This window comes from Phoxinus phoxinus (assembly GCF_949152265.1).
Source record: "Phoxinus phoxinus genome assembly, chromosome: 9".
NCBI lineage: Eukaryota > Metazoa > Chordata > Actinopteri > Cypriniformes > Leuciscidae > Phoxinus > Phoxinus phoxinus.
In genome coordinates, this window is record NC_136884.1 from 5426005 (window position 1) to 5448183 (window position 22179).

At 39.9% G+C, this 22179-nt stretch overlaps 1 protein-coding gene across 4 annotated transcripts in view; it reads right to left on the reverse strand.

Annotated features, from left to right (window-relative positions):
• scube1 (signal peptide, CUB domain, EGF-like 1) overlaps positions 1-22179 on the reverse strand; it is a 65339-nt gene that overhangs the window by 21556 nt on the left and 21604 nt on the right. For 2 of the 4 annotated variants that reach the window (XM_079623783.1, XM_079623782.1), the window contains exons 5-8: positions 15550-15675; positions 13940-14056; positions 7575-7664; positions 3096-3212 (exon numbers count right to left, since the gene is read on the reverse strand). In XM_079623783.1, the coding sequence (XP_079479909.1) occupies positions 3096-3212; positions 7575-7664; positions 13940-14056; positions 15550-15675 (450 nt within the window). The remainder of the gene's footprint in view (positions 1-3095; positions 3213-7574; positions 7665-13939; positions 14057-15549; positions 15676-22179) is intronic. The other 2 variants (XM_079623785.1, XM_079623784.1) reach the window with 1 other exon arrangement.

Below are 22179 nucleotides of genomic sequence, written 5' to 3' on the forward strand. Positions count from 1 at the left end.
ATACACACACACAGATATGAGCACACAAGCACACAAGACAAACTGTTCACTCCCATAATTCATTTCCCCCGATGACACCGTACACACACACCTTCTAATCAAACATCTGGAAACTGTTCGCAGTCATTTCAATCACTCTCTCTATCCTCCCTCGCTCCCAATCTTCCCGCGTGCGATTGAGCGAGCGTCTGTCAGCGTGTTGGCCAGGCTCTCCTGTCTGTCATCGCAGATGAAGGGCCTTTTATCAAATTCAGGCATTTAAACATGCCCAAAATAGTTTATATTGAAATGATTATGTTACAGAGGCAAGATGGGGCAGCTCGCTGCGAGACCACTCACTGAGGAGGGGAAAGAAAGAGTGAGAGAAGTAAAGCGAGGATGACAGCGGAAAAATTAGGAAAGGTCACTTGTAGACATTTACGCACCCACATACACTTATTATAGCAGCGTGATCTCTATGTGATGTGCTTTCTTGTTTAGTCTGTGGTTAACGTTGGTATAAGCGCAGAGTCGCCTGGGTTATTACATAAGTGGCACTTGTGCATTTTCTGTTATGCGCAACATTTACATCCCAATTACATATGAGGGCTGAACACCTATCATTATTGTGCTTTCATCTCCCACAGACTCTAACCCACTTAGCATCAGATAGTCAGTTAAATATGTAATGTTAATGGGATTCATTCAAAAATGAACATTCTGTCATTTACTCACCCTCACGTTGTTCCAAACCTGTATGAATTTCTTTATTCTGAACACAAAATAATATTTTTTGAAGAATGTTGGTAACCAAACAGTTGATGGATCCCATTCACTTCCATTATATTTTCCCCCCATACTGTAGAAGTCAATGGGGCCCATAAACGGTAAATATATTCTTTTGTGTTCAGAATAAAGAAATTCAAGCAGGTTTGGAACAACTTGAGGGTGAGCAACTAATGACATAGTTTTCATTTTTGGGTGAACTATCCCTTTAAGTCATTTGCTTTATGTTTCCCTTATAACATTGCTGGAGAGCACAAATATTTCACAGACATGGAAATGAAAGGGATATTACATATGTGATGCATGTTTGTATATTTCTGTATAAATTAGTATTCCCATATAAATAGTTTGATTCACTGTATAAAATAAAAGAATAAAATAAAATAAATTGCATACATTTATTTTAATTTAAAATATATTTTTAAAAATTAAACAAATGAATAATATCTTCAAGAATTTTCAAATTTAAATATATATTTTTAAAAAATGACTGGCATAATGCAGCGAGGGAGCCACGTATCAGATTAGATGGTCACTACTGAGCTCTATTTAGCCTGTTAGGGGTGTGTCCTATATCTCCAGCCAATCAGCTTTAAGTCAGAGGCGTCAGACCATCCTCTCATGTTGTTTCCGATGATCAAAAGATGCTCTATAATCACTGCTTACTTACACTTGCTCCCTAACTGAACAGAGACGTCTGAGATCTAGCATTCACAGCTAGAGTCTAATGTAACATCCTTGTTCTTATTTACTAAAGAGCTTGATTACAAGCTATTTTTACAGAGTTCACTAACAGGCAGTAATAAGTGGTCACTGGCACCGCACACCTGTGATAATTGACCCAAAAGTATGTGTGTGAGTGCATGAGTGCGTGCATGATAAATGGCGTGTCAGTGAGCAGATCTAAGACCTTGTGCTGGATTTATGAAGGCAGACCCTGAGGCGGGCCTAATTATTTGGGCGGGTCACAGCCAAACCAGACCAACATCCATCTTATAGTACTAACACAGAGATACCCGAAAACACCCCTTTAAAGCCACCCCAATAAAACTCATCAAAAAGTACACTTTGTTGAATGTTGACAACATTTCCCGGTTGAAAATGGTTTGCTAGTCTTTGGTTTTAAAGGGGTTTCAGCCACTTATCAGCTGGTCAGGTAAAGACAAGCTTGAATGACCATGTTGGGACACCATCATAAACCAGCTTAAAATCATGCAAACCAGCTCAGGCAGGTTTCAGCAGATTTTTTTTCTCTTTCAAGCAAGTATAGCAGCTTTTTTGTGCATAAATTAACATTTCTACTGAAAAGTATTGAATGATGACTCTTATTGCACTGAGGGGTGTATGCTAATTTTTGTCCAATCAAATGCTTACTTTCAGCAGATCATGCTCTCGGCTGAGATGCAAACTAAAGCCACTTGGTTCTTTATTAACAAAAACAATAAAAAGCCCTTCAATATGTCCAGCCTGAAGTTCCTGTTTCAACAGGAGACACATCTTTAAAAGAAGAAAAGAAAGGTCTTTAGAGGTCTTCAAACCTCAGGATGGCGCTCTGCGTGTGTGTTTATATGTGTGTGTGGTTTTGTATGACATCCTCACTAATCAAACAGTGGTTGGTTTGTGGAGGCGTCTTGCTGTACGGCGCAGATGGGGCTGTTTTAGGCACGTACGTGCTACATTCTCTTCCTTCTTGAAGAAACGGTCACATGACCATGCCTCATCAGTATGGCAACCTCCCAGGGAAATGACAAGAAGAAAAAACAGCCAATTTCAGACACATGGAGTGACCCGCAGGTGCCCATTCACACACTCTTGTTCACTCGTTCATCAAATTAAGGTAGAACAGGAAGCGATTAATCTCTACGTGTGCAGGTCTCCTGGACCGTAGTATGGTCAGTGAGTTCTTGAGTGTGTTTGTTTATAGAGAACCCACCATCATCCCGTGCCAAGATAGCTACGCGGCAGTTTTACTTTGAAACCCCTGGTCATTGACGTCAAAGCTGGAATTTCGGAAGGAGAAATGCTTCGCAGCCAAAGCAACAACAACACGGCCATCACCGACCCATTCCACACGACAGGACACACGGACGTAAAGCCAGTTGGTCTTGGCTTGGGATCACACACCCCCACACATCCGCCGATACCTGACCATTTTGAGCAAAAGAATTCATCTAATAACGTGTCTCCAATTTAATCCGAGCCTTGCAGTCTAAATACAGGAAATCTCAAATTGTTCCCTGACATTCAGAAGCACACAGAGGGAGGAAATCAGGACATGCTCCTTGCAACTTTAAACAAGTCATATACAAACAACACGCATCTACACTGACCTTTGCAGGTCTTGCCGTCGGGTTGAAGGGTGAAGCCCACCGGACAACTGCAGCGCACCCCGGTGGCCGTGTCCTTGCAGGTGCGATCGCAACCTCCATTGTTCACCGCACAGGTCTCTGGGTAAATAAACACACGGGATGGGACAGACAGAGGAAGTAAGGGAGCATAAACACAATTAGAAATCAATTTTCAACAGTTTTTGAAAGTCACTAGACATGGTTGACTAAGAACTAAGTGAGGATGTGCAGTCGTTTTGAGAGCTAGGCTTGACCGCAACTATTTTTGGGGAGAAGTGCATGTAAATAATGAATCCCAATGGATGCAGTTGGTAATTTACAAGGAATAACAAAACTAATACAGCACTTTCCCTTGAACTTAGTAGGATGACAAGGTTCGTGACAGACACGAAACAAATACTTCATGACATTTTTATTAACACCATCCCTCTGCCCTTCCTTAAGCCAAAGATAAAGACTTCCTTGGCTACTTTGTCAGTCAAAATGTGAAATAAAAAAGACAAACAAAAGGAAAGAGTTGTGAATTTTTTTCCCCTGGGGATAAAGTTAATAGAAGGGAAATCAGAAAACGGACAGCGTTTCTGGAGGTGGAGGGTGGAAAGCGGAGGGTTAGTCTTGTCACATGAATGACTGTGGAGAGAAAGTCAAAATAAGCAGTTAAACTGGAAAACATTGTGTTTTACTTGCATTCAGATGCACATGGGCCAATGACTGCAATGGAGGCATGAATATGAACATGTTTTGAAATATTTTAAGACTTAATATTAATATTTAAATACTCAGATGAGAGTTCCATCTTATATGTGATGTCATCACACATTCACTGTGTTCAAATATGAAACATTGCTTTATTGATCATTTTATGCAACAATACAAAATAAATCATTCACATATTTGGGTCTCACTTTATTTTAAGGTGACGTAGTTACACATTATACTATAGTAATAACAGTAAATGATGCATAACTACAAGTAACGTAGTTAATTATCATTACTCACTACTTATTTGAGTAAGTACAATGTAACTACGTTACCTTAGAATAAAGTGTAACATCAGTGTGACACTTTACATTTTTATAAGTTGCTCCGCCCACTGTGAAATCTCATTGGTCCAAACTCTCATTCCACATAACTAACCCAAATAATCACACCTGGTTAGTACACTGTGACTCATTCTCCAGGTCGTGTTGGAAGCCAAGGTGTCTATTTGGGAACAGTTACGGGATCTTTGAGTCATCATGTTTGCTTTTTGCTGACCACACAGTCAAAGACAAAGACCCAAAGGCAATTTGGTTGAGGACACAAAAGAGTAAAGGCGTAGAAGATCTTCATCTTCAACTGCACATTTTTTTTCTTCTTCTGTGGGATGGGGAGTGGGCGAAGTGGCTTTCTGTTAATGATTTATTAAGCATGTCAAAGTCCCTGTTATTAGAGTTTTATGCTATGGGCTTTTCAACTGCTCCAAGAACAGCTGGACCGTCTTTTGCCCAGGGACATGTACATGGGACGTGCGTACACACAAACAGGGTTTGATTAAGTTAGCTGAGAATGACTACACCAAATACCGGCACCAAAAGTTCTCGAAAAGGGGTGTGGTAACTCTAAATGGGCGTGCCTCTCTGATTGATGGATTTGCATGTTTATATATACGTATATCACTCCACAACGAAAGATGAAGATTCCTCAAACATCATGATCGTGTTTCCCGGCTCCTTTTGGCGAATGGCCAGTTAAAACTAAAAGCCCACAGATGACTGGAGAGATTTTGACTGAATGTCCCAGTGCTGAAAAGAAGCCCTTCTTTGGGAGGTGAAGGCAACCACACAGACCTTCCACACATCTAGAGCTTTGGTGCCTACAACAACTTTCAGATAAAGTCTAGACTTGAGCCGACTGACAGCTGCCCAGAGGTGTGTGACATGTATTTGGATCACGCTCCGGAGGTCAACGAATCAAGAGATCAGCTCCTTTCCACATGTGCCCGACACATGGCAGTTTATTTAGATCAAATTCCTTCAATTCCTGCTGCTAAGTGACCATCTTTTTAAAACATCTACTTGTGTTCGGTGTCTCGCTTTCTCTTCTTCTTCTTCTTCTTCTTCTTCTTCTCCAGTCTCTGGGTTTCCCATCATGCCTTGGTACAATAGCAGCTTTCTTTCTGACACCGACTTTCCAGTTTAATATGTCAGGATCGGTCACATCCTGGTGCTGTTGGCCTCAGCTGTGACAGGAGGGCAGGATGAAGCGGGAACACTGAGTGTCAAATCTAGCGTTCTCCTGTGGCTCCTGTGTGATAGAACACACACACTTGCACAAACACTCACATGCAAAGCCAAGCTATTTGTGTGAATCTGTCATAACGGGCCCATTTGTGCATTATGAAACTTGGAATATGATCTTAGACGGGTGAAATAATGAGGTCAGTGAGTAAGATGGTGATGACATCACATGTGACTCAAAACCCTTCACAACCTCTCCATACAGTTCATGGTATGATCTAGTGTGCATACAGTTGAAATATACTGTGTGTATATGTGTCTCGGGGAAAAAAATGAATGAAATCTCAGCTCAAGGGGGGGAAGCAAACTCAAACTGAAATGAGGTAGAAACAGAGGAGAGTTAACATTGGGTCTTTCTTCAATGCAGCTACTACAGGGAGGAGAAAGTAATTCATAAACATAAAAATGATCAAAGAATCAAGGAAGGTGATAAAGGGTGAAAAATCTCTGTATCGTCAGGTTCCTGGGTGTACCTAAAATTGTCAAAAGCAATCAGTAGTGAGAGATGTATGAACTGAAAACTGGACTGAATATACTTTGGCTGAATCGTTTTTTAACCTGATAGAATTAAATGTAATTCACATTGATACGTTTTAAATGGAGTTGGGGTTTTTTGTCACAAACATAACTTATTTTTAAGTTAAAATAATAATTTAAAAAAACATACTTATATTCTTTAGCCACAACCAAAAAAAAACTAGCCCTCTATACCTCATCGTTCAAAAAAAGGTGTCTGGTGTGTCCTCCCAAATACTTTACAAACAGTTTTTCTGCCATACAAAGGCAGACCTGTTGTCTGTCTGACAACATCTTGGCCTTGGTTCATGAATTCAAAGATAAATAGCTAAATGGCTGATATATTTCTGAAGTTCGAGTCTGTGTGAGTTATCTTCTCTCTCTTAGGAGAGCTGACTGAAGCAGATGGACTGGAAACTAAAACTTTATTCTGCATTTCTTTTCCGCTTCCCCAAAACGATCATTCCTCCATTAAAGACACATTAAAGTCAACACAAAATCAAAAACGACCCTATTTACTTTCAGAATCTGCTCTTAATGTGAACGATTCATTGATGCACACTATCATTAAAATAAAAAGATTATTTCAGATTATTCCAATAGAAACACTTGCTTTGCCTCTTCAACTTTCTTTTTCAGTCAAGGGGTCAAGAAATTCACCCTTATAAATTTTTCCATTGACAATCATTCAGAAGTAACAAGGTATTACATTTTTGCAAGCAACATATATATTTGTCATTTATATGATGCTTGCAAAAATGTAATAGCTTGTTACTTCCGAATTATTGTATATACATTTCTTTTTTTTGTCCATTTTGGTATGCAACACCCATTTTCTCATGACCAGTAAATTTCCATTTGGCAAAATCAAACCCTACATTTTTCTCATTGAATCGTGTTCACAACGTTACATTATGAAAGTAAAACAGGTTTGGCATTTCATGTTGACTTTAAAAGAGGGGGGAGCATTGAAAATAGAAACATTTCTAATGGTGAGCAAATTTACAGACACTACGTTTATGGAGCGCAGATGACAGAAGATAAAATGCCAATATTTAATTTTTAAGAACACATACTATTAATAGAGCGTAAAAATGATGTCAGGCATCTTCAGCGGAGGTTCACCACAGCCCACAGCCTCCTATGATGTGGAAACGGTCTGGACCAACTCTCGTGTCATTCTTCCTCCATAAAATTATCTGGCCATTATTTGTTCAGTATTCAGCCCACAAATGTTCCTCCAGTTCAACTAATCACTGTCTAAAATTACAACTAAAGTTGAAGTCATACAGTGAACTGTTCAACTGGAAAAGCGGGGATTGGTTTATCATCCAGTGTAGAGCAATCCAGTGTTGTTTTTGTTTCCGTCTTTTGGAAATGGGAGCGGATGGAAGCGGTCAGTTGTTAGTTGTGTTGTTTTTGTCAAAGAGAAGAGGCGGCGGCGTTGAAGACAGTTTAAGGAGAGTGCAAAAGGAACCTTGTCATGTTTGAAGGGACATTTCTCTAATTTGTAGAAGGGTCAGACACAGAAATATCGAACGAGTGACCTCAGGGGGAAGGGCAAAGGAAAGGAAAGCAACTCAAACAAACTAAAGGACAGAAAGAAACGAGGGGGTAGAAGCACAAGCGCCATGGCAACACATAGAAAGAGGAAGAAAAGAGTTACCCATAAGTAGACGACGTTTCACCCGCTTGTCCACATCAGCTACTGACGTGGTATTGAATTCAGAGCTCTCAATTGCAGCCTCATCTTTCTCTAAAACACAAGTGACAGGGGACAAACAGGGAGGAGTAGGTTAATGAGAAGCCCAATGTCCATCGCCCGCACAGACAGCCCCGCTACAGGCCGACCCGCCTCTGGCGACACGTGGACGCCTGGACGCGGGCTGCCTGACCACCTTGGCGTTTGAGCCCAAACCAAAGCCAAGAGGCGTAAAGCCATGAAGAAGCGCAAATAACCCTGTTAGAGTGTTAATCACATGAACAAACAGATAAGAAAAAAAAATCCAGATCTCCCGAAATAGGGGGGAAACGAACATGGGGACGTGGGAGGAGCTTAACAAAAGGGGGACAGGGATTGGACGGGAGGGGCAGAGATTGACAATAAGACGCTGTTTCCGTTGTAGTTCGTCTTCCATATCAAACAGCCACTTGTTTACCGCAGTAACAGAGAAGACGAGCAGTGGAGGAGAGAGAGAGAGAGAGAGAGAGAGAGAGAGAGAGAGAGACAGAGAGAGAGAGAGAGAGACAAGGGATACAGAAAAAGAAGAAGGGGAAGGATGGATACAAGTCAAAAGACAAACTGCATGATAATGAGATGATGACAAAACAGGACACAAAAAAAGGACACTCTGTGACAAAGATAGAGCTGAAAGGAAGATGACACGAGAAGGATGGAGGTCTCATGGTGGGGTCCATGAGAGGAAGGTGGGACATGCTGAGAGGTGGATGAATGACAGAGTCTGGGGCAGCGCTGGTTGCCTGTTTGTCTATGGAACACATTACAACTGGCTTGGACAGTCGAGTAAACGCAGAAAACCACTTTCCGAGCGTAGGGAATTGCCAGGCGAGTGTTGTGAGGAGGGTAATGGCTTCTGAGCATGCAGATACAAGCACAGAATTGGTGTTAGAGAGGAAGGGTCAGGGTTCTGGGACAAAAGGAGCCAATCCTGAATGGGTGGAGGGCCAATCAGGATGTGGATGCTTGCCTTAAAGGGACAGTTCACCTAAAAATTACAGTTCTGTCATCATTTGCTCAATCTCAAGGTGTTTCGAACCCGTTTGACTTTCTTAGATATTAAGCAGAATGTTCACGCTGCTTAAATGGCAGAGGATGTCAAGCTCTAAGACGACAAAAAAAACGCACAATAAAGGTAGCCTGTGTGAGTTTTCTGAAATCATATGATGGCGGTGTGAGCAAAATGACAAAATTTAAGTCGCTATTTGCTGAAAGTAATCTTATTTGAATTTGCTTACATTCAAATATGGTGAGATAAGATGCATCGCACCAGGTTTAATGTCATTGATATGGTCAACATGTACATATTTGAATGTACAAGGTAAAAATTGTTTTGTCTTTGTGTGAAGAACAGGCCAACATTGAAGCAGCTATTTGCTGAAAGTCTTCTTATTTGTGTTTACATTCATTCAAATATTGTGTGTCAAAATGGCGTATTTGATGATGTGCAATATTTTAATGTACAAAGTCAAAATTGAGACTGGAAACTAGTTTTATGGTTTTACTTGTTTGTCATTTTTGGAGCTTGACTGCATTTATCCCCATTTACTTTCATTGTGTGGAATAAAAAAGCAGCTTGAACATTCTTCCTAACATCTCCTTTTGTCTTACACACAAGAAAGACAAGGCTAAGTGAATTATTTGTTATATTTGGGTGAACGCTCCCTTTAACATCAGGCACTGAAAGTCTGTTTGTCCTTCCCTCTTTAGTCACTGGAGGACACTAGAAAAACATTGAACATGTGTGTTTACAGAAATCTGTCTATTTCTGTGTTTATGATTTGCATGTATACAGACTTGGCTCTGACTGGCCTCTTTAGAGGACTCCACCAATCAGAGGTTGGAGTGAGTGCGATGTCAAAGAGAAATTAAATAAAGAAATAAAGAAAAGGAGAAAATAATCAATAATCCACTACCTCTAATGTGACTACAGTAACCATAAAAAGTACAGGGGTTACTATTAATGTTTTCAACCAATAAAGAAGGAAAAACAATTAAATAGATCGATATTTCACACAGACAAAATCATGCAGGCGAATGACAGCTCGTGCGTTAGTGTGAGAGGACAGGAAGTGAGCTGATAAGAGAAAAAGAAGAAAGCGATAGTGCAGAGCGAAGGAAAACATGCAACTGGCATGAGGAGGAGAGAAGGATGCTCTAAATGATAAAAGAGTGACAGATGAGAAGGAGTGGAGGCCAGTTTTGCATTGTTTAGTGACTCTTTTTATTCAGGGTTGCAGACGGGGTTGGTTCATGCTTGTTGTGGGGGACAAGAACGAGAAGATGCCATTGGCTGGCTGATTTCAGAGAGGTCAGGCAGGGGGCGGGACTGGTGTACAGATTGGCTGGTCAGAGGGGATGTTGTTTTCTGATTGGTGGGGGCTCTACCGTTGATCAGGCTGCAATTGAGAGGTGCGTTTAACCCGTTTTACCCTTTCTTTCTTGCATTCGTTAGTAGATTTTGCTTATAAACCACTTTATTCCAGTCAGAATCACTCTTTAAATTGCAGACAAGACAGGCAATCAGTAACTTTCACCAGAGAAGCAGGAGGAAGAGCAGGGAGCCCATGAGACACGCCACACACAGGAGCGAAAGGGGGATCCTAAAGGAGAGCTAAACACAGTGAAAGACCAGACCCACACAGCACAGCTAAACACACAGACCACAGCGAGGGTCCAGAGAGACAGAGAGAGAGAAGAGGAAGAAAGGAGGAGGGAGACAGGGATGAGGCAGGAGCAGTCTCTACACTCCTCGTCTGGTCCCCGCGGCCGCTTGGTGTCGCTCCGTGGAGGCTGGAAAGGAAGAGTTGATTGAGTTTGACGGGAGATAGTTTGGCTCCGGGCTCTAAGCTGCCAGAGAGAGGCGAACCAATCCAGTGTACGGCAATCAGCAGGTACGTTTATGTTTCTGTGGTCAGGGGAAATGTGCGTGTACTGTGTCAGTTGACAGTGTAACACAAAACATGATTGGTCAGGACACAATCATACAAAATAAAGCTGCTTAACAGTTTCATATTCATTTCAATGACGGTAAATGACTATTTAAAGGGATAGTTCACCAAAAAATCAATATTGTGTCATCATTTACTCACACTCTTGTCATATCTTAATGACATTCTTCAGAAAAGAAGAAAATACTTTTTTAACTATATATATATATATATATAATTTTTTTTAAGTGTATTTTCTTCTCATACAATAAAAGCCAATGAGGTCTAAAATAAAAACATTCTTCAAAATATCTTACAGGTTTGTAATGACATGATGGTGAGTAAAGGAGACCATTTTAATTTTGGGGTGAACTACCCCTATAAATGTGTACTTCATTAAAACATTTTGCACAAAATCTACAGTAGTATGAGAAAAAAATAGTTTCAACTGAATGATTTGAGTTCATCTTATGTAGTTGTACATTAAAGACAAAGCAGTAGCGAAATAAAAGTTTCTATTAAAAGTACTTATTTTGGTAAACTACCTGTTATTGGACATTTTAGATTGCAAACAAATCAACCATGTATGACTATAAATTATAAGCTTTTGCTTCTATGCCACGATTCCAAAAAGACTGACAGATTGGCACAACATTAGATAATTGCCCCTTTAAAGGCTCAATATGTAAGATTTTTGCATCAAAATATCCGAAAACCACTAGCACAATGTTATATATTTTGTTCACTTGTGTAAATACATTATCCCAAATGTTTCCAACAATGTTTAAATCCAGAGAAATGTGCAAGTTTAACCAGTGTAACGTCCCGTGTCATTGTGTCGCCTGCCAATGGCGCCATGTCCGCGTTATCCCCGGTTTCCGCTTTTACTGCCGTAGAAAACATGAAAACACAGTGAGTCTCATGAATAAATGCGGAAGTACTTGCTGTAGCGGCTACTTGTCTAGCACGCCACTCTGTTGTTGTTTCGCACAGTCCGCGATTATTCATTATCATTTGCAGCAGGTTCTGTCACCAAAGAAAACTCCAAGAAACGTAAACGTACGGGTGAATCAAATGACCCAAGAAGAGTTTGGGACAAGAGGAGAAATAAAACAAGGATCAGTATCGGCGTGGCATTTCCTAGATGGAGAGAGCTTCGTGATAAACTTCGACTGGACAGAGACGCTTATCTTTCATGTGTTTTATTAGCCGAGCAACTGTTTGGATAACTTTTACCAACAGAAAACGACGACAACTCCCATCATTCCACGCTACTTCACAGCATCAAGCTACGCCTTTGTTATTGTTTTAAATATGCGACCTCTAGCGGCAAAAAATAACACACCGTGCCTTTAAACATACATCTGACGTCACTACAGCCACTGGAATTTCTTGGCCTGGGTGTGAGGATCTGATTGGCCACACTGCAGTGCGGTAAAACTCATGTAACATGGAGTGTAAATGTGTTTCCTGTGCGCTTCACATGACTGATGAGCCTTCACTGACTCACAAGCCCATGTGAGCCCACTAAACCCACCTGCCAACTACAAAGTCTCTATCCCCACATTTACAACGTTTCAGCCCCAGTTCATATGCATACACCCTGTCTGGAAGGCTTTATGCTTACGCACACCTTGAGTAATGATACCAACTGATCTAAATGTTAAATTTAGGGTACAGTATATGTACTCTCGTAACTGAAAGAAACTTGGTCTCGGCTAATGACGTGGTAGCGGTTTGAGGAGACAGCAAAGACTCATGAGAGCCAAATGACATAAAAAAGATGCACTTTGGAAGGTTTCCCTTAACTCAAGCACACATGCTGGCATGACAAATTGTAAAAGCCGGTCAAACATTGCAGAGGCCATGAGGTTCACCCTAAGAAAACAAGCATAAAAATTAAACTTACCTGCAGCGGGTCATTTGTCTTCCCGAATTTCAAAAAGAAAGACTGAGTTGAGAAAGGAAGAAAAACCCTTTTCTTCTTCATTTCTGAAGTATTGCCCCTGGATGCAGCCGTACCCGCATGCCGTATAAAGTTTTCCCTTTCGGCAAATATGGCAGAACTCCATATGCCGACTGGTTGGCTTTTCCACCATTATCAGAATGATGAATGTGTTTTGCACGCGGAGAGTTCAGCGATGAAATTTCCATCATCAAGCACATCTTCCCAAACCGACACAAGCACACACATCTCTCTCTCTCTCTCTCACCCAACCCACCCTTTTCTCTGGCTTATGCACTTTTGCTAGAGCAAGATACATCAGAAGTCTCATTTTCTGCCCTAATAGTCACACAGAGCTGCGTGTGTGTGAGAGAATGAGAGCATGAAAGCCAGAAGAGAAGATGAATGACCAAATTAGCTGTGTCACTCCCCGAGTGTCACAACTAATGGTCTTTTCCATCATTGAATTAGCCACTAACTGCTAAAGCAAGCACTGGAAATTACCGACATCCCTGAACCACAAGGATTTGATGCTTTCATGGGCTGGGGTTTGTAGATGAGAAACATGAGTTTTCTTTTCCCGCCGTTATTATCACTGACGTCAAACTTGTCATATTTGAATGTACACGAATGCAAATGCATTATTGTAGCCCTTAATTGTTTAAGACAAAATATACACTTCTCTTTTCCACATAATGAAAGTGTCTGTCAAGCTACAAAATATGCACAAAAGTAGCAAGATCACATCAGATATATTTGTGAACACAAATGAGATTTGAGACTATTGTGCAAATAGCACTATGGTGCTTTTCTGTTTGTAGCTCAACAGCTTTCAATAATTTTCATTGTATGGAAAAGAGACGTGCAAATCTCCTTTTGTGTTCCACGGAAGACAGAAAGTCATCCAGGTTTGGCACAATATGAAGGTGAGTAAATGATGACAGAATTTGAATCTTTGGGCAAACTATCCCTTTAAAGTTTTGCTTCATGAGTGGAGGACACTACAATTGACATGCGTATGTTTATAGATCCCTGAACCGCAAGGAAGCAGTTCGTTCCTGGATGCCACATGGGCTGGGGTGTGGGGTGTTCGTCTCTGAGACGTGAGGCCAATCTTTGGGGTTCGCCGTGCCAGAACCCAATGCACTCTCTGACCGCAGTGTACCGGGACCCTTAAAGCGGAAACCGTGATATGGACCATTCGACCGGCCTACAAAAACATCTCCAACAAACATTCTGTCCAATCTGTCAGACACAGCCCTGCACTTATAACCCTGGTAAAGCTCACTCACCTCGCGCTCATTGTGTAAATACGACAAGGCTGAGGTTTCCATGAAGAATTTTGCTAGAAAAGCTAAACGTATATAAACGACCAGGCAGTGTGTATGTGTGTGTGTATGAGAGAGAGAGAGACTTACCAATGCAGGTCTTGCTGTCCGAATGCAGGGCATATTTCTGATGACATCCACACACAGGCCCAACGTCGGTGTCATCGCACGAGTGTTGGCAACCACCATTTCCATAGTTACATGTCACTGGCAACACACAAGAACTGTGAGGAGGGCTAAAAAGAAAAGTGTTCTGCCATGGACACCCCTTTAATCAAGGTACACATACACTGTAAAAAATTATATGACCAATAAGTTATGACAAAAAAATCTCAAACTCAAGTTAAGCTAAATAAGTTCAGCTTAAAGTCAGTTTAATGTAATTTAAGTTGAATTGACTTAAACATCCAAATTAATTGTACTTAAGAATTCAAGGCAGCAACTCTTTTTTTTTTTTTTTTTTATGTACACACTTTGGTCATTGACAAATGGGGAAAATAAAATGTTAATAATCTTGTATAGAACCCTTCAGCAAACAGTTATTAAAATAACCATTTTTTATTAACATAATTTAAGAACCTTTTTCCTCTATAAAGAACCTTTTGTGCAATAGAAAGGTTCTATGGATGTTAAAGGTTCTTTATGGAACCATTAATGCCAATAAAGAACCTTGTAGTGTAGCAAAATAAATAGGCTTAACAAGAGAGGACAAAACACATCCAATATCTTTTGTGGATGTCAAAGGCCTTTGGTTGGACAAAGAGACTGTCCAGAAATTCCACATCTAATACATTGTGCAATACTTGGACGAATAGGAGTTTGAAGGACTTTGGTCCACGATTTTCCCACTAGTATTAAAAATAGAAGAATGACGAATCGTAGATGAAAGTTCTCCAGATGTTCAGGCCAGAGCCACAGCACTATAACTTATAAGTCCTTGACAGATCAGTGGCTAAGGTGGTTTGTTTAAGGAGAGATCAGTATTAGAGGACAGACTAAAATCAATCTGTAAACCTGTTGTTTAGCTTTGATGCCACCAGCCGTTTTTCTTTGAGATGGATATTCAGAAGCCACTTGTGGCCATAAGGAAAAACTAAGGGATTTTTCATACCACTTGAAAAGAATCTAAACAAGTGTTGTTAACTTGAATGAGATCAATACATACATGATGACATTATAATTTGTAGCTACATTAATTATAATTATAATGTGGCCGTTTTAAATGTACATCAAATAGAATTTTGAACTTTACTAAAAAGTTTGGGATCACTTTAGTTTAGGGTCCAATTCTCACTATTAATAGTTGCTTATTAGCATGCATAATACTAGGATATTGGCTGTTTAATAGTACTTATAAAGCACATAATAATACCTTATTCTAACCCTAACCCTATCTTACTAACTATTAATAAACAGTAATTATGAGTGTATTGAGGCAAAATTCGTAGTTAATAGTTGGTTAATATTGAGAATTGGACCCTAATCTAAAGTGTGACCAAAAGTTTTACACCTGAAGAAATGAGTAGTATTTTTTTGACAGATGTTTTAAAATGATGTACACTCACATCCAGTCGTGTCGTGTCATATATATTCTGGTTAGAGGTTGCATAACTAACGAAGTACATTTTTAAATTTGAGGAGTCTGAGAGATAGAGGGAGCAATGCTATTAATATGATTATTTTGCTAAGTTGGTACATACATTTGCAGTCACGTTGATTTTCCTCCAGCTCAAATCCTGGACGGCACTCACACGCCACACCGCCTTTGGGAGTCTCTCTGCAGATATGGGCACAGCCATGTTCCTTATTCATACAGTTCATCCCATCTACCAAAAGAAAGACAGAGAGAAAGAGAGAAACCTGAGTTACAGTCATGTAATCTCCCATTACAAACACTCCTCTGACAGGCTCCTGGAGATGAGCGTGTGATTTTTATGAGTGGTGTAAATTAGTTTAATGTTTCTGCCACAGGACCTTTTTCACACAGAGAACAACACTGACACCGGCTGACCTGTGGAAGCGCACACAAAGACTCTCTCCACGGACAACATGCTCAGCAAACATCTACAATATTTTCTTCTGAGATTACCAAATCTCTCCTCTGTTTCACCCACAGGAATAATTCACCCACCAATGAAAATTATGTCATTGTTTACTTACCCTCATATTGTTCTAAACCCGTATGACTATCTTTCTACCAGGGAAGTACATATCGTTTTTTTCCAATGCAATTATTATTATTCAAATTAAAATTTATTATAAAATGATACTTTGACTTTTCCAAAATGGCGGGCGGCTTAAATGCGTCCTAAAAGTATCGTAAAAAAGTGGTCCATTCAACTTGTGCACTATATTCCAAATCTTCTGACAGCATATGTCGACTTTGTGTGAAAATGTATCATTTAAGTAATTACTCTTATAAATAGAGCAATGTATCATGAATGAACAGTTCTAATTTCAATGAGTCGCTTGATCCAGTTCACGAATCAGAATGATTTGGTTCTTCAGCTCAGCGCAAGGCTGAAATATGATTTTTGCAAGGAAATATGAACAGTTTATATATACACACACATATTATATGTATTATATATTACTAGTATCTATCTATCTATCTATCTATCTATCTATCTATCTATCTATCTATCTGTATACAAACTATATATAAAATCATGTGGGTTTTAGAGTGAAATGACATTGCATAAAATGACAGAATGTTCAATTCAGGAAATGACAAATTTCAGTTTGCTCTTTCCTTTTTCTCTGATCTCATAAGTAGAGTATAACGGTTATCTAACCCAGCATCTCTCACCGTCCTGAGTGAATCCTCCAAGTTTCCTAAACAAAATGATAACATAAAAGCCCGGAATAAAAGAGCCAGACAAGGAATGACAGAAAGGAACTGTTGGGCTTCTCTAATGGACATCCTCCTCATCTTCAGGCCAAACAATGAGCAAAGAATGTGTATGTACACAAAAGCAAGTCTCCGTGGAAACATGGCGGGTTCTTGCATCTCTGCCCCCTCTGTAGCCTCTTCAGAAGCGCTAAGTGCTCTCAGGACACAGCCTAAAGTGGGCTGCTTTTCTGTCGGCGTCCCAGAGGACACCTTGATGTGCCTAATTAACGTGGACTCTGGAGAGGTCATCAAACCTTTAAACGACAAAGAGATCTGCCCCAATTCTCACCCAACGGTGTGAGAGTGTGAAGTACTATGGAACATTTTAAACACCATTACTCTAGGTCAGTGATTGGCAGACTAATATAGTGAGAGACTTGCACAGGGTTTGATAGGGTTTTAACTGGAAGTGCTGGAGATAAAATAAGACCTTCTGCCCGGCTAAAGTTTTAAATATGCCATCCAGCTGTCACAAGAACACAGAGATATTGACCTCTTTCACCTCAGGCTGTCATTCCTCCATTTGTGTACATCCACAGCAGCACTCAGGAAATATGTGAGAGAAAATGGCAATTGTGGGAAATTTTAAGTGAGTGCTTGTGAGAGAAAAAGACAGCAGGCTCATGCACATACGTGTGTTTAATATCAGTATACACTCTGTGTGTGTGCATGCGCTCTGTTACTCATAAACCCACCACTTAAAATAAGTGCTCTAAAAGCCCCAAATGCAATGTCAAAAGAGAAGCCACCTTTTAAAGTCTAAGGTATAATAATTTATACACCAATTACAGTAGAGCTTAACCCGGCGTTTCTTCTGGCCCGACAAAACAGTCTCACATGTCCATAGATGGAGAGAATAGGATGGAATCTGTCTTTGTAGCTCTGAACGTCAACATAATGTGGATAAATTTGAAATAAAGACCTCTTAAGATGGCCTCCATATCCGACAACTCTTTATAAGGGTGGAAAAGTTTTGTTTTAGTCTTGGCTCCGAATATGATTTAGCTTGCTTCTGATGTGTAACATTGTTCAGCATGTTAACTGTAACTGTATTCAAAGGGTCAATATTAATTCAAAATTCCTCGTTCTTTCGAAATTCTGAGCAACTTGTGGAGAAAAAAACAACTGTGAAAACCTGCTAAAATTTGTGCTGTTTCTGGCTGCGCTGCCGCTCTGCAGATCCTTCATGAAACACAAGTTCACAGATCATTTCGGTCCAATCTAAACCATTTGTGTGGTACATTTCAAACTACACTGGAGCAGAAAAGCACTCTTACTCATTTCATAGCATTTACATTTTGAAAGCACAGCATGTTTAATTCTAAAGCTTCCTATTAAATTCTAGAGATCAGAGAAAAGGTTAAAATGGGTAATGAAAAACTCAATTGTGACTGGATTGAAAACAACTGTGACTAATATTATTAATTAAAAAAAATATTACAATATGACACCTGTAACAGGAAATGATGTAACTGTTCTCCAAGGTTACATGCAAATCTTGGCAAGTTTGGCAAAGTTTGACAAGTCTGTCATTTTATGTAACAAATGAATTTCAGTAAAAACCAGTTAACTATATATGAGTGCATACACAAACACGGCCTTAGGCCCCCTTTTTTCCCATCTCTTGTAAATGCCATTTTAATTGAAATCTGTCAGACTTTCAATCTCTCTCCAAATGCACAATGCTATAGGTACTAAGCCATGAATTTCAATGAGGCTCTTTTTTCACCAGCAACCATTGATGTCCTTCAACTGAAAACAGCCTTTTCCAAAAACCCTCCCCAATCTCTTCTTCAAACACAAGCTTTCTTAACAGCTCGTCACAAGTTCACACACACACACACACACACACACACACACACACACACACACACACACACACACACACACACACACACACACACACACACACACACACACACACACACACACACACACACACACACACACACACACACACACACACACACACACACACACACACACACACTATTAATTACGGTTAACATTAAAGTGGGCCTTTTTCTGGATCCTTCCCCGGCTAACCCAGTGACCCTTATTGATGTCACTGTGACTGGAGAAAGAGACAGTATCCCGGTGTCTATGTGTCTCTCCCTCAACATGAAGGTTTACAAATAGCTGGTGATACACTGAGGCAAACATATACGCCTTTACGCCTCTATTCTGACATAACGCAGCTGTTTTCTTCAGTGGGAAAAGAGTCAGATAGAAAAAGTGGGAGAAAGATAATCTGAAAAAAAGAGAGAGAAAAAAACACAGCTGGACATGTATCAGGACACCTCTAATCTTGCACACTTCTACCAACCAGAGATGGACTAGAGCAAAACAAATACAGCCTATCATCTGCTCCAGTTCATAGCCAGCTGTGATACCTTTTTAGATCATTTTCAAATATGTTATATATTTATATATTAGATATGTTTTAGTTATACAATACTACCATGTCGATTATATTTTGAATGACTGGTTTTTGAATGAACGCCTGAATGAATGAATGGTATGTTAAGGAGTCAGGTGATCAAAAAGTAAAATCAAGGATTTTAGAAATGATTCTTCAATTAATATACAATGTTATATACACAAACTAAACTGAACCAGTTCACAAACTCAATGCTCCAGTTGCAGCAGATTCTTAGTGAAAAGTGACTTAAATTTGAGTCTGTACACAAAGCTGTATGACTTTAGAAGACTTAGAAATGTACTACATGAGTCACATGGATAATATTTGATCCTTTTATGGTGCTTTTATCACTTTTTAGAAGGCATAATGACAGAATTAACAAAAAAAAAAGATCCACCCTTTTGGGGTGAGAAGTCCCTTTAAATGAGTCGGCTTCAGAACGTTTTCTTCCTTTAAATCTTTGCATATTTGCTTTGTATATTTAAACAAGTTTTGACAGCTGGCCCGCAAGTCAAGGGAAAAGTTCCGGTTCTCCTTATAGCCAGTCCATCCTTCTTACCAACATGACTCCACCTGCCACAGTCAAACTACATCTTAAACTGTAAGGGAAAAGACATTAAGAAAACTATAAAAACAGAGCAAAAGAGGAAACGCAGCAGCTCATGAAGGTTACTTCAGCTGAAAAGCTAATATTTAATCACAGTATTTATAACCAGCGGAAGACGGTGGGCAAGACCTTCAGTGCCCACTTGCTGTCAGCACCTCAGCAGTCTATGTGCATGTGTTTGTACGCGAGTGTGTGGGTGTGTGTTTCGTACAGTTCAATCAAAGTTCTTCCTCCCTAAAACTGGCCCAGAGAAAGTTTCGTCCATGAGAGGACTGAAATAGTTTTCCAACATGCTACTCAAAACTCTTTATTTAAATAGTACGAAGTCGTCACTCATCACCATTTTTATGTAAAAACAAAACAAAAACACATCATCTCTAGGACTACAAGCACAAATACGCACATGCGCATGCCCTTTGACCTCTGCCGTGACCCTGCAGGATTCCACCGTCTGAGCAGGATGTTTGCTGGGGACTCGGGACAGGAGCGGGTGGCCGTGTGCGTGTGTGTGTGTGTGTGTGTGTGTGTGAGCGTGTACAGTGGATTCGGTTTGCTCACTTCCTTTCCTCACACAATCCAAATAAACACATTTGCCACCTAATGGTCAATCAGCAGTGTTTATCTTTACTATTTTTTCTCTCTTAATCCCACTTTTCTGCTGTTATCCTTTGCAGGACAGAAAGTGAGAGAATAAAAGAAGGTGAAGAGAGAAGTGACGTATTCACCACCAACTAAAAGTTTGAGGTCGGTAAGATTTTTCAATGTTTTTGAAAGAAATCTCATTATGCTCACCAAATTTTGTACATTTGCCCACCATTTATTTGATCAAAAATGAAGTAAAACGGTAATATTGTGAAATATAATTACAATTTAAAATAACTGTTTTCTATTTTAATATATTTTGAATTGTAATTTATAGTAATGCAACCCGCTTTACTCAAGTCTTCAGTGTAACCTTCAGAAATGCTCCTTCAGAAATCATTGTAATATGCTGAATTGGTGATCAAATGTTGAAATATCAATGTTGAAAAAGCCTGTATTGCTTAATATTTTTGAGGAAACTATGACACATTTTTTTCAGGATTCTTTGTCGAATAAAAAGTTCAAAAGAACAGCACTTTTTAAAAATGTCCCCTTTAAGAGAGGTCTTACTCTAATCTTACCAGAATCTAATGCTCGTGTGAAGATGTGATAATGTGTCTCTATCAATGTGAACAGAATGTGTGTGTGTGTGTGTGTGAGTGTGCGTGTGCGTACGTGCGTGCGTGTGTGCGTGCGTGCAGGTGTGTGTGTGAGTCGTATTCCTCTCATGTGCTCATAAATCATCAGCCTGCATTTCTCCACCAGTGTCTGAACTGTAGGGGTGGCGCCGGGGTGAGCCAATGCATTAATGATTTTCTCCCGACAGAAAGAGAGAGAGAGAGAGAGAGAACAAGACAGAGAGACAGGTAGAGACCGTCATGTCACACAGAATAGGTGGGAATCACTTACATACATGCACACACTGCATGTTATTTTATAGGACTTTTTTTGTCCTTTTGGGAGCTTGACAGATGTGGTCACTATGTACAAAATTTCTCCTCTTGTTTTATGGGTAAAATAACAGCATGCAGGTTTGGAACGACATGAGGGTGAGTAAATAACGACAGGATTTTCAGTTTTGGGTGAATTATTCCTTTAAATATTTAGGAAAGGTTCTGATTCATTCACACTACACTGCCAAACCCAATGGTTACTTCTACCTTTCCGAGTCCGGAGAAGCCGACGGGCTGTTGGCTGGGCAGAAAAAAAGTAAAGTCCTAATTTACAACCCACCAGCAATCGCCAGGATATCAGCGGTTGAGAAGAATTTACAAGGTCATTATTTTCACAACATGTGGTGACATTTTGTGCCATATTTAAAATCCCATCAGGAGCCAAGGCTTCATTTTTAAACTGGACAGCTCGGGCCAGAAGAACACGGGGACGGAACGGTTCCAGAGAATTTTTTTAAATAAAATGCAAGCAAATGAGGGGGACTGATACTACAATAATAAGTTAACAATAAATAAATAAATAATCTACAATCTGTTTCCATCCAGGGCGGGAACAGGGATGACAGAAAGTGAAGGGCTTACATCCACTAGGTTATAAGGCTGCTCTGACTCTATCAGTGGCACTGGGCCATTTGGAGCAGAAACTCAGTTTATAACTGTGTAAACTAAACAGGGTTCCAAAGAAACAATAGTCACTCTTTCCCAGGAATGTTTGAGACACAACTATAAAAAAAGAATAGTGAAGAAAAAAATAACGCTAATGGAAACACATCCCTGACGACTCATAGCCATCAGGCTTTATTGTTTCCTTCTGTGTGTGTACTTACTATTTCAACTCTCACTGAGACAGACATGAGGGATAGACAGATTGAT